The 13765-nt window shown below is 47.0% G+C and overlaps 1 protein-coding gene across 6 annotated transcripts in view; it reads right to left on the bottom strand.

The window, feature by feature from the left end:
- TPST1 (tyrosylprotein sulfotransferase 1) overlaps positions 1–13765 on the bottom strand; it is a 248922-nt gene that overhangs the window by 77371 nt on the left and 157786 nt on the right. For all 6 annotated transcript variants that reach the window (XM_063953848.1, XM_063953847.1, XM_063953856.1 and 3 more), the window contains exon 3: positions 6037–6235. In XM_063953848.1, the coding sequence (XP_063809918.1) occupies positions 6037–6235 (199 nt within the window). The remainder of the gene's footprint in view (positions 1–6036; positions 6236–13765) is intronic.

The raw sequence follows: 13765 nt of genomic DNA, 5'->3' as shown, positions 1-13765 counted from the left end.
GTTAGCTTGTAGCCCCTGGCCTGGTTGCTTAGTCAGAGGGCCCCTTGTTATCACCCTGTCTCGGATTTCCCTTTGTCTCCCATTAAGACCTGAGGGGGCATCGGAGTTGGGCAGACATAATCCGCCCTTCAAACGCGGCTGCCATGGGCTCAAGCAACCATAGTCTCGCAGGGGATTTCTGATAACACGGGCGAGACAACGGAGTTAGGGCGCCAGGGGTTACTAGGCTTTCCTGCTCCCGTAACCAGCATTCCCTTCCAGTACTCTGACCTCCGTCATAAGATCTCCTCTGGTCAGACGTACTGGTATCATAACATTATTACCGGCCAGACTAAAATTTAAAATTAAAACGGGATTTGATTTTTTCCCTTATTCAGTTTGGAAGATTTGTCGGCCTCATGAATCCCACTGGTGTAGGGCCAAATTCTGGCCAGCTTCTAGTCAGTCAGATTCAAGAACTTACTCAGATGGTTCAGGATCTATCCCTTCGGGTGAGGTCACAGGAAGATCTGTTACGGACTTCCCCGAGGGTCGTTCCTGAACCGAAAATGCATTTGCCTGACCGTTTTTCTGGGGATAGAAAGCAGTTTTTTAATTTTAAAGAGTCTTGTAAACTTTATTTTCGTTTAAGACCAGTCTCCTCAGGTACGGAATCTCAGCGGGTCGGAATTATTATTTCTTTACTTCAGGGGGATCCTTAGACCTGGGCTTTTGGTTTAAGAACAGACGATCCGGCATTGTTGTCTGTAGACGCCTTTCTAGGGTCTTTAGGGCTACTATATGATGACCCTGATAGAGAGGCATCCGCCGAGAGTCATTTGCGTGCTCTCAGACAGGGTAAGAATCCCGCAGAGATTTATTGTACGGAGTTTCGCCGTTGGTCGAACGACTGTGGATGGAATGACCCAGCCCTGCGCAGTCAGTTTCGCCTCGGCTTATCTGAGTCTATAAAAGACAGTCTCCTTCAGTATCCCGCTCCTGAGACTCTTGATAAACTCATGGAGCTTTCTATTAAGATTGATCGTCGTCTCAGAGAGCGGAGGGCTGAAAAAGGAGCACCTGTCGGGTCTACTCCTTGTGTTTTTTCCATTCCTGTGGACATAGAGGAGCCCATGCAGATAGGTCTCTCCAAGCTGTCTCCTGAAGAAAGAACCAGAAGGCAAAATTCTGGTCTTTGTTTGTACTGTGGGAGTAAGGGACATTTTGCCCGTAATTGTCCGAACAAGTCGGGAAACGCCTCGACCAAGTGAGTTGTGAGGGGGTTCACTTTGGTCTGCAGCTTATCTCCTCAAATAATTCACTGTTAGTCCCAGCTAAAGTTTCCTTTGGCAGCCTCTGTTCCTCGGTGTCGGCTTTTGTTGACAGTGGAGCTGCAGGGAACTTTATGGACTTAACGTGGGCCAAGGCCTTAGGTATTCCTCAGTTAGCCTTGGGTAGGTGTATCACCATGCATGGTTTAGATGGGAGTCCCTTGTCCAATGGGGTTATTTCTCTCTGTACACCCCCTGTACTACTTTCGGTAGGAGCTCTTCATTCCGAAAAAATTGAATTTTTCCTTACCCATTGCCCAGCAGTTCCAGTGGTTCTGGGTCACCCTTGGCTGGCCTTTCATAATCCCATCATTGATTGGCAGTCAGGGGAGATCTCACAATGGGGTACCATCTGTAATAAGGAATGTATTACGCTTCCCATCAGAATAGCTGCTGTCATTCCCGCACCCATTCCTGTGGAATACCAGGATTTTGTTGATGTATTTTCCAAGGGCAATGCGGACATTCTGCCTCCCCATCGGCCTTATGATTGTGCTATTGAGCTAATTCCTGGTGCCACTTTGCCTAAGGGAAGGTTATATGCATTATCCGGTCCAGAAACTGTGGCCATGAATGAGTATGTTAAAGAAAGCCTAGAGAAAGGATTTATCAGGCCATCTAAATCCCCTTTAAGTGCAGGCTTCTTCTTTGTGGAGAAGAAGGATGGATCACTCAGACCTTGCATTGACTTTAGAGCCTTGAATAAAATCTCAGTAAAAAATACTTACCCTTTGCCGCTGATTTCTGTCCTCTTTGATCAGCTACGTTCGGCTGTGATTTTTTCTAAGATTGACCTAAGAGGAGCATATAACCTCATCCGAATCAAGTCAGGGGATGAGTGGAAAACGGCATTCAGTACTCAGTCGGGTCACTATGAGTATCTGGTTATGCCATTCGGCCTGTCTAACGCTCCGGCAGTTTTCCAGGATCTCATTAACGATGTGCTCCGTGATTTTCTTGGAAGATTCGTAGTAGTCTACTTAGACGATATATTGATATATTCTGACTCTATTGAACAACACGTTACCCAGGTGCGTCAGGTTCTAAAAAAATTACGTGAAAATCACCTATATGCCAAGCTGGAGAAGTGTGAATTTCATGTCACGGAGGTATCCTTTTTGGGGTACATTATTTCCCCTCGGGGATTCTGTATGGAACCGAAGAAGCTCCAAGCCATCCTTAGTTGGGCGCAACCCACCAACTTAAAAGCAATTCAGCGCTTTTTAGGGTTTGCGAATTATTATAGAAGATTTATTCACTCTTTCTCCGACCTAGTTGCTCCCATTGTGGCACTGACTAAGAAGGGAGCGGATCCAACCAACTGGTCACGTGAAGCTGAATTATCTTTTCAGGCCTTGAAACAAGCCTTTATCTCAGCCCCAGTCCTCAGACATCCCAACCCAGAATTGCCTTTCATTGTTGAGGTTGATGCCTCGGAGGTTGGAGTAGGGGCTATCCTATCTCAGAAGGATCCGGATTCTCTAGAATTACATCCTTGTGCCTTTATGTCCAGGAAATTCTCATCTGCTGAATCCAACTACGATGTTGGTAACCGGGAATTACTGGCTATTAAATGGGCTTTCGAGGAGTGGAGGCATTGGCTTGAGGGAGCAACACATACCATTTCAGTTTTGACTGATCACAAAAATCTTCAGTACATTGAATCAGCTAAACGGCTGAATGCCCGGCAAGCTCGTTGGGCTTTATTTTTTACTCGTTTCAATTTTTTTTATCACCTTCAGGCCAGGTTCCAAGAATACCAAGGCGGATGCCCTATCACGCAGTTTTCTTCCAGTTCATGATAACATTCCTGTTACTCCCATACTTCCGTCTTCAGTCATTCGGGCAGGCCTCACACAAGATTTAATTTACCCAGTTAAAGCAGCTTCAACATCAAGCTCCTGGAAATACTCCTGCTGGTCGTCTTTATGTCCCTGAGTTTTTGAGAGCAACTGTTTTGACGGAGTTTCATGATAGCAAAGTTGCCGGGCATCCGGGGATCGCTAAGACTTTGGAATTAGTCTCCCGCTCAGTATGGTGGCCTGGTCTTTCCAAAGACATTAAGGAGTTTGTTTTTTCGTGTCAGGTCTGTGCACAGCATAAAGTTCCCCGTTCCTTGCCTATCGGTCAACTTATGCCCTTGAATGTTCCTCTCAGGCCATGGTCTCATATTTCCATGGATTTTGTGGTGGACCTCCCTCTGTCAGCTGGATGCCGAGTCATATGGGTGGTAGTTGACCGTTTTAGCAAGATGGCCCATTTCATTGCTCTTCCCCGATTGCCATCTGCCCAGGGATTGGCAGTTTTGTTCCTCCGCCATGTTTTCAGACTCCATGGGTTACCCACTGATATTGTTTCTGATCGGGGTCCACAATTCATTGCACAATTTTGGAAGTCTTTTTGTGCCTCTTTAAAGATGAAATTGTCTTTAACGTCTGGCTACCATCCCCAATCCAACGGGCAGACTGAGCGAGTTAATCAATCATTAAAACAATATTTGCGTTTGTACTCGGCCAAACTCCAAAATGACTGGTCCGAGTTTCTTCCGTTGGCGGAGTTTGCTTACAACAATGCCTGTCATTCCTCCACCAATGTGTCTCCATTTTTTACAGTTTTCGGTTTTCACCCCAGAGCTAATTCCTTTTTTCAACATTCCTCTGTCTCCTCACTGACCTTGACCGCTCATCTCAGACTCATTTGGAGAAAAGTGCACCTTGCTCTCAGAAAAGCGGCATTTCGGGAGAAAAATTTTTCTGACAGGCTCCGGCGGCCGTGCACTTTTAAAGTTGGAGATAGGGTATGGTTGTCGACTCGCAACATTAAACTTCGACAAACCTCAGCCAGATTGGGCCCTAAATTTATTGGACCATTTCATATTATTAAAAAAATCAATCCAGTTGCTTTCCGGTTACGTTTACCAAGAACTCTCCGGATCGGAAATACCTTCCATTGCTCCTTGTTGAAACCATACGTTTCTTCCAGTAGATTTCCTCGGAAGATCTCTCAGGGGAAATCACCAATAGATGTACAGGGTCAGCAGGAGTTCTTGGTGGAGAAGGTTCTCGATTCCAAGTTGTCCCGGGGTCGGCTTTATTTTTTGGTACATTGGAGAGGTTATGGTCCAGAAGAAAGGTCTTGGGTCCTGGATGAGGATCTCCATGCCCCGAGGCTCAAAAAGGCATTTTTTCGAGAATTTCCTCAGAAACCTGGCCTTAGGGGTTCCTTGACCCCTCCTCAAGGGGGGGGGTACTGTTAGGCGCCGAGGGTCCGCCCGTCAGTGCGGCCCGGCGCCTAGCAACTAGGGACGCCGCATGCGGACAGCCGCCGGCTCCCTAGCAACGCTAGACGCCGGGCGCACGGAGCCGCTCAGACCCTAGCAACGGGGACGCCACTGTCGGACCGCGTTCCCCGTTGCTGGGTCTAGATTAATCACCTCATTGGTATCCTGGCCGTGCAGCATGCAGCTGCACGGCATGATTGTTAATTACCCTGTCTGGCTCCTGATTGGAGAGCTCCCAATTAAAAGCACTCTCAGGACTTCTCACAGACGCCGGTAATAGCTTCCTGTTTGCTGTGTCTGTTGCAGAGAGTTTTCCAGTCCTGTCTATCCGATCGTTCCTGTCCTCAGTGGTCCTATACTCGGAAGTTGTCATCCTTTCCTGGAGTCCAGACCGAGCACCTTTAACATCCAGTGGTGTTCGTGAGTCGCGGCGTAGCCGTGTGTTGCGGCTTGACCGCTTACTATTTATTATTTGGTTATATTGTGTTTCGGAGCTTTTGCGGAGGATTCCGCTCCCACAAATCCACTCTGGTATCCAGCGGTGCTGGATAGGAGTAACGGATTCGTGGATTTTTGGTTGTCCTTTTCCCTGGCGGTTTGTCCGCACATACTTCTGGTTTAAGTTAGTTAGCTTGTAGCCCCTGGCCTGGTTGCTTAGTCAGAGGGCCCCTTGTTATCACCCTGTCTCGGATTTCCCTTTGTCTCCCATTAAGACCTGAGGGGGCATCGGAGTTGGGCAGACATAATCCGCCCTTCAAACGCGGCTGCCATGGGCTCAAGCAACCATAGTCTCGCAGGGGATTTCTGATAACACGGGCGAGACAACGGAGTTAGGGCGCCAGGGGTTACTAGGCTTTCCTGCTCCCGTAACCAGCATTCCCTTCCAGTACTCTGACCTCCGTCATAAGATCTCCTCTGGTCAGACGTACTGGTATCATAACACTGTGTTGGGTAATGAGGACCGAGTTTGAGAACCTCTGGTCTATTCTCTTTCAAAAGAAGGTGCCCCATTTTCCCATGTTATACGATGGGTGAGATACTGGACTTCATTTCAATTCCCCACCATTTTCATTAATTATTATTATTATTTTTTTAAGTGATTAACACATGAATCTTTTAACATCACTTCCTGATCACATGTATCTTCCATGACAAAGATTAAAAAATGTATTGCTAAAGTCAATTAGCACCTAGGTAACCAAGTAATTATTTAATATGTTAAACCTGCCAATAGACTCTATTGCTCTTTATTTTGGGAGTATTTTCGTAATTTAAATTTAAAACTACTAAAGCTGAAAAACCAGTGATCTGATAAAGAATTAAATTATGGTAATGAATAATGGAAGCCTATTTGAACCCTTTATTCTTATTCTAATCACAGCCTATATGACCAAATAATCTAAAATATAACAGAAGTTCAGAAAGTAGACATGGATGAACACTCACCCGTCTTGTATTGTCAATGACCTTCTGATCTGGCTTCCCATAATTCGGTGGGTTGGCGTAGGGATCATAACCTAGTTTGGCCAACATTGGTGCAATGGCAGCCATGTCTCTGGAAACATCTGCTGGTATTTTCCCAACCCATTTTGACAAGGCATCTACATTCACTGGCTTGATGACTTGATCTGTGGATCGTTCAACTCTGAAAAAGAACAAATCAAATCGGTTACAGGAGGCGATTTTCAGGTCAAAGAGGGATTTACTTTCAGTTTGCATTACTTTAATATGGATGGTAATACACAATTAGGTTTGGCATGCATACGGAACATATTAATGATAGATGGTTTAGATAATCAAAAACCACAGAGTCTTCTTCCTCAAGAAAGAAGCATCCAAGAAATATAACTGCAGTACTGTTTGGAACAGAGCAGGAGGCCTGTTTCAGAGATGTAGAGAAATGCATGCACAGCTGCAAATTTTTAAGCAGAATCTAAGCAAAATGCAGCTGCTGCCTGGATTTGAATTTAGACGTCCACTGGCAGCTTTGTAAATCCCAGTGGCTGTTTACAAAGATGCAGCATCCGTCGTAGATCAGTCGATTATCGAAGATCTGGATAGCCCTATGATTGTGCAGCATGGTCGTAGGAAGTAAGATGTCTGAGACATTGCAGCTGTGTAAGAGATCACACTCTCAAAACGCTCCAATAAAATGGTGTAACACACCTGGTTTTTGCTCTCAGTTACCTCCTCCAAACAGTCCCTGACTGTCAAACACTTTGTAGGTTCCCAGAAATGTGTGCCAAAGCAGAATATGTGGAGTGCCTCTTCCTCAGAAATGGGGTGTCACCATACCCCAGAGAAGAACTGTACAAAATGTGGTATGAGGAAATGGCACAATCATGGGCGCAGAAACACTGATCTACGGTGAAAACCAAAGCAACCCAGATAGGAGTAAAAAGCCTACTATTCCAGTGAGTGTGGTATGCATGCCTTTCACTAATCCACATTAAATGAAAGGTACCTTGATGTGTATATCTTCACTATAATTTATGTGAATCATGGCACTCTATCAATTGTGAAAATCTTCGGTGAAGGGTATATCATCACATAAAAGAAACCTTTATATGCACGGAGCCACTCCCTTTATTGTGAGTGTGGTACGCTTTGTCCTCTAGTACATTGATGCATTTGCCATAGTGTTAATTATTTACAAAGACAATACTACACATTGTTTTTCTACTATTCTTTCACATGATATATGGACACTTGAAACAAGTGAAAAGAGCAACACAAGAAGTACACAGCAAACGAAGATTGACATCAAAGGAACGTATTTTTTTTTCTACACATTTTCATTCTTAATTTATTCACTTATGGTATATATGTGTTAAGTGTTTCAGCGCCCATGATTGTGCCATTTCCTCATACCACATTTCGTGCAGTCCCTGACTGTCAATCACTCTCTGCGACTCTGTCGCAAGACTATCATGGCACATGCGCAGTGCAATTTAAGGGCCCTACACACTCGACCCCCCGCCGAGCTGCCGATACGGCTCCATAGCCATGCATGCTAATATCGACGAGATTGTACATACTGGCCTGCAGGTATGAACGAGCCGGCACCAAAGATGAACGAGCATCGTTCATCGTTGGTGCCTACACACTGAACGATATGAATGAGTTCTTGTTCATTATCGGTCAGTAAAATCTTTAAGTGTGTAGGGCCCATCAGATGCATACACAGACTGACGATAATCACTCAACTGCCAGAAAATAAGAATTTACTTACCGATAATTCTATTTCTCGTAGTCCGTAGTGGATGCTGGGGACTCCGTCAGGACCATGGGGATTAGCGGCTCCGCAGGAGACAGGGCACAAAAGTAAAAGCTTTAGGATCAGGTGGTGTGCACTGGCTCCTCCCCCTATGACCCTCCTCCAAGCCTCAGTTAGGATACTGTGCCCGGACGAGCGTACACAATAAGGAAGGATTTTGAATCCCGGGTAAGACTCATACCAGCCACACCAATCACACTGTACAACCTGTGATCTGAACCCAGTTAACAGCATGATAACAGCGGAGCCTCTGAAAAGATGGCTCACAACAATAATAACCCGATTTTTGTAACAATAACTATGTACAAGTATTGCAGACAATCCGCACTTGGGATGGGCGCCCAGCATCCACTACGGACTACGAGAAATAGAATTATCGGTAAGTAAATTCTTATTTTCTCTGACGTCCTAAGTGGATGCTGGGGACTCCGTCAGGACCATGGGGATTATACCAAAGCTCCCAAACGGGCGGGAGAGTGCGGATGACTCTGCAGCACCGAATGAGAGAACTCCAGGTCCTCCTCAGTCAGGGTGTGCCCCTGACCAAGTAGCTGCTCGGCAAAGTTGTAAAGCCGAGACCCCTCGGGCAGCCGCCCAAGACGAGCCCACCTTCCTTGTGGAATGGGCATTTACATATTTTGGCTGTGGCAGGCCTGACACAGCATGTGCAAGCTGAATTGTACTACACATCCAACTAGCAATCGTCTGCTTAGAAGCAAGAGCACCCAGTTTATTGGGTGCATACAGGATAACAGCAAGTCAGTTTTCCTGACTCCAGCCGTCCTGGAAACCTATATTTTCAGGGCCCTGACAACATCTAGCAACTTGGAGTCCTCCAAGTCCCTAGTAGCCGCAGGTACCACAATAAGCTGGTTCAGGTGAAACACTGACACCACCTTAGGGAGAAACTGGGGACGAGTCCGCAGCTCTGCCCTGTCCGAATGGACAATCAGATATGGGCTTTTGTGAGACAAAGCCGCCAATTCTGACACTCGCCTGGCCGAGGCCAGGGCCAACAGCATGGTCACTTTCCCTGTGAGATATTTCAAATCCACAGATTTGAGCGGTTTAAACCAATGTGATTTGAGGAATCCCAGAACTACGTTGAGATCCCACAGTGCCACTGGAGGCACAAAAGGGGGTTGTATATGCAGTACTCCCTTGACAAACTTCTGGACTTCAGGAACTGAAGCCAATTTTTTCTGGAAGAAAATCGACAGGGCCGAAATTTGAACCTTAATGGACCCCAATTTGAGGCCCATAGACACTCCTGTTTGCAGGAAATGCAGGAATCGACCGAGTTGAAATTTCTTCGTGGGGCCTTCCTGGCCTCACACCACGCAACATATTTTCGCCGCATGTGGTGATAATGTTGTGCGGTCACCTCCTTCCTGGCTTTGACCAGGGTAGGAATGACCTCTTCCGGAATGCCTTTTTCCCTTAGGATCCGGCGTTCAACCGCCATGCCGTCAAACGCAGCCGCGGTAAGTCTTGGAACAGACATGGTACTTGCTGAAGCAAGTCCCTTCTTAGCGGCAGAGGCCATGAGTCCTCTGTGAGCATCTCTTGAAGTTCCAGGTACCAAGTCCTTCTTGGCCAATCCGGAGCCACGAGTATAGTTCTTACTCCTCTACGTCTTATAATTCTCAGTACCTTGGGTATGAGAAACAGAGGAGGGAACACATACACTGACTGGTACACCCACGGTGTTACCAGAGCGTCCACAGCTATTGCCTGAGGGTCTCTTGACCTGGCGCAATACCTGTCCAGTTTTTTTGTTCAGGCGGGACGCCATCATGTCCACCTTTGGTCTTTCCCAATGGTTCACAATCATGTGGAAGACTTCCCGATGAAATCCCCACTCTCCCGGGCGTCGGAATGAACACTGCTGACAGTGCTATCACCTGATTTTCCGCCCAGCGAAGAATCCTTGCAGTTTCTGCTATTGCCCTTCTGCTTCTTGTGCCGCCCTGTCTGTTTACGTGGGCGACTGCCGTGATGTTGTCCCACTGGATCAATACCGGCTGACCTTGAAGCAGAGGTCTTGCTAAGCTTAGAGCATTGTAACTTGCCCTTAGCTCCAGTATATTTATGTGGAGAGAATTCTCCAGACTTGATCACACTCCCTGGAAATTTTTTCCCTGTGTGACTGCTCCCCAGCCTCTCAGGCTGGCATCCCTGGTCACCAGGACCCTTCCTGAATGCCGAATCTGCGGCCCATTAGTAGATGAGTACTTTGCAGCCACCGCAGAAGAAACACCCTTGTCCTTGGAGACAGGGTTATCCGCTGATGCATCTGAAGATGCGATCCGGACCATTTTTCCAGCAGATCCCACTGAAAAGTTCTTGCGTGAAAACTGCCGAATGGAATCGCTTCGTAAGAAGCCACCATTTTTCCCAGGACCCTTGTGCAATGATGCACTGACACTTTTCCTGGTTTTAGGAGGTTCCTGACTAGCTCGGATAACTCCCTGGCTTTCTTCTCCGGGAGAAACACCCTTTTCTGGACTGTGTCCAGAATCATCCCTAGGAACAGCCGATGTGTCGTCGGAAACAACTGCGGTTTTGGAATATTTAGAATCCACCCGTGCTGTCGTAGAACTACTTGAGATAGTGCTACTCCGACCTCCAACTGTTCTCTGGACCTTGCTCTTATCAGGAGGTCGTCCATTTTCTTTGAAGAAGAATCATCATTTCGGCCATTACCTTGGTAAAGACCCGGGGTGCCGTGGACAATCCAAACGGCAGCGTCTGAAACTGATAGTGACAGTTCTGTACCACAAACCTGAGGTACCCTTGGTGAGAAGGGCAAATTGGGACATGGAGGTAAGTATCCCTGATGTCCCGGGACACCCTATAGTCCCCTTCTTCCTGGTTCGCTATCACTGCTCTGAGTGACTCCATCTTGATTTGAACCTTTGTAAGTGTTCAAATATTTCAGATTTAGAATAGGTCTCACCGAGCCTTCTGGCTTCAGTACCACAACATAGTGTGGAATAATACCCCTTTCCTTGTTGTAGGAGGGGTACTTTGATTATCACCTGCTGGGAATACAGCTTGTGAATTGTTTCCAATACTGCCTCCCTGTCGGAGGGAGACGTTGGTAAAGCAGACTTCAGGAACCTGCGAGGGGGAAACGTCTCGACTTTCCAATCTGTACCCCTGGGATCCTACTTGTAGGATCCAGGGGTCCTGTACGGCCCCAGCGTCATGCTGAGAAACTTGGCAGAAGCGGTGGAGGCTTCTGTTCCTGGGAATGGGCTGCCTGCTGCAGTCTTCTTCCCTTTCCTCTATCCCTGGGCAGATATGACTCTTATGGGGACGAAAGGACTGAGGCTGAAAAGACGGTGTCTTTTTCTGCAGAGATGTGACTTAGGGTAAAAACGGTGGATTTTCCAGCAGTTGCCGTGGCCACCAGGTCCGATGGACCGACCCCAAATAACTCCTCCCCTTTATACGGCAATACTTCTTTGTGCCGTTTGGAATCTGCATCACCTGACCACTGTCGTGTCCATAAACATCTTCTGGCAGATATGGACATCGCACTTACTCTTGATGCCAGAGTGCAAATATCCCTCTGTGCATCTCGTATATATAGAAATGCATCCTTTAAATGCTCTATAGTCAATAAAATACTGTCCCTGTCAAGGGTATCAATATTTTTAGTCAGGGAATCCGACCAAGCCACCCCAGCTCTGCACATCCAGGCTGAGGCGTTCGCTGGTCGCAGTATAACACCAGTATGTGTGTATATACTTCTTAGGATATTTTCCAGCCTCCTATCAGTTGGCTCCTTGAGGACGGCCCTATCTGGAAACGATACCGCCACTTGTTTTGATAAGCGTGTGAGCGCCTTATCCACCCTAAGGGGTGTTTCCCAACGCGCCCTAACTTCTGGCGGGAAAGGGTATACCGCCAATAATTTTCTATCGGGGGAAACCCACGCATCATCACACACTTCATTTAATTTATCTGATTCAGGAAAAACTACAGGTAGTTTTTTCACACCCCACATAATACCCTTTTTTGTGGTACTTGTAGTATCAGAAATATGTAACACCTCTTTCATTGCCCTTAACAAGTAACGTGTGGCCCTAAAGGAAAATACGTTTGTTTCTTCACCGTCGACACTGAAATCAGTGTCCGTGTCTGTGTCGACCGACTGAGGTAAATGGGCGTTTTAAAGCCCCTGACGGTGTTTGAGACGCCTGGACAGGTACTATTTTGTTTGACGGCCGTCTCTGTTGACATTATCACGTAATTCCTTGAATAAGCTGCTATATCCGTGGACAGAGAGCGGGGGAACTAGTGCGAGAGACCATCTATCCAGACGGGGGGATGACAGCCGCGGTTGCCGTGGAGTTTATACACACATGCTTGTAGAACTGCCGCGAGACAGTTCTTTCCTACCGCTGGTAATTACGCACTTGGGACTCCTTACCTTTCATTACACACTGTTGTGTATATGTTTTTTAATGTTAAGTGTCATGTGTTTGTACATTAAATTTTAAATGTGTTTAAACTGTACATCACTATATGCACTTTTCTTTCCATGTTACATGACATTGAAATCTGTTTGAGGAAGGACTTTGTAAAATACACCACAGTCCCTGCAGGGGCGCTTGTATGTATTATCACCACCCTATTTCTGCAGTTTCCTTGAATAAGCCATCCATTCCGGTGTCGACTCCCTAGAGAGTGACATCACCATTACAGGCAATTGCTCCGCCTCCTCACCAACATCGTCCTCATACATGTCGACACACACGTACCGACACACAGCACACACACAGGGAATGCTCTGATAGAGGACAGGACCCCACTAGCCCTTTGGGGAGACAGAGGGAGAGTTTGCCAGCACACACCAAAAACGCTATAATTATACAGGGACAACCTTTATATAAGTGTTTTTCCCTTATAGCATTTTAATATATATATAGTCATATCGCCAAATAAGTGCCCCCCCCTCTCTGTTTTAACCCTGTTTCTGTAGTGCAGTGCAGGGGAGAGCCTGGGAGCCTTCCCACCAGCATTTCTGTGAGGGAAAATGGCGCTGTGTGCTGAGGAGAATAGGCCCCGCCCCCTTTTCGGCGGGCTTCTTCTCCCGTTTTTCTGAGACCTGGCAGGGGTTAAATACATCCATATAGCCCCCAGGGACTATATGTGATGTATTTTTAGCCAGAATAAGGTACTATTATTGCTGCCCAGGGCGCCCCCCCCCAGCGCCCTGCACCCTCAGTGACCGCTGCTATGAAGTGTGCTGACAACAATGGCGCACAGCTGCAGTGCTGTGCGCTACCTTATGAAGACTGAAAAGTCTTCTGCCGCCGGTTTCTGAACCTCTTCACTTTTCGGCATCTGCAAGGGGGTCAGCGGCGCGGCTCCGGGACGAACCCCAGGGTGAGACCTGTGTTCCGACTCCCTCTGGAGCTAATGGTGTCCAGTAGCCTAAGAAGCCAATCCATCCTGCACGCAGGTGAGTTCACTTCTCTCCCCTAAGTCCCTCGATGCAGTGAGCCTGTTGCCAGCAGGACTCACTGAAAATAAAAAACCTAACAAAACTTTTACTCTAAGCAGCTCTTTAGGAGAGCCACCTAGATTGCACCCTTCTCGGCCGGGCACAAAAATCTAACTGAGGCTTGGAGGAGGGTCATAGGGGGAGGAGCCAGTGCACACCACCTGATCCTAAAGCTTTTACTTTTGTGCCCTGTCTCCTGCGGAGCCGCTAATCCCCATGGTCCTGACGGAGTCCCCAGCATCCACTTAGGACGTCAGAGAAATAAAAATACGTACATCTCTGAATCAGGCCCAGGGTGCACAAAAACAATGGGATCCATTTTCAATGCAGACAAAAATATATGATTCAATACGGTAGGACCAGTCTGGCTGTTTGGCAAT

This window comes from Pseudophryne corroboree, chromosome 2 (genome assembly GCF_028390025.1).
Source record: "Pseudophryne corroboree isolate aPseCor3 chromosome 2, aPseCor3.hap2, whole genome shotgun sequence".
Lineage (NCBI taxonomy): Eukaryota > Metazoa > Chordata > Amphibia > Anura > Myobatrachidae > Pseudophryne > Pseudophryne corroboree.
The sequence above is the reverse complement of the archived record's forward strand: the minus strand, read 5'-3'. Positions and strand labels throughout refer to the sequence as shown.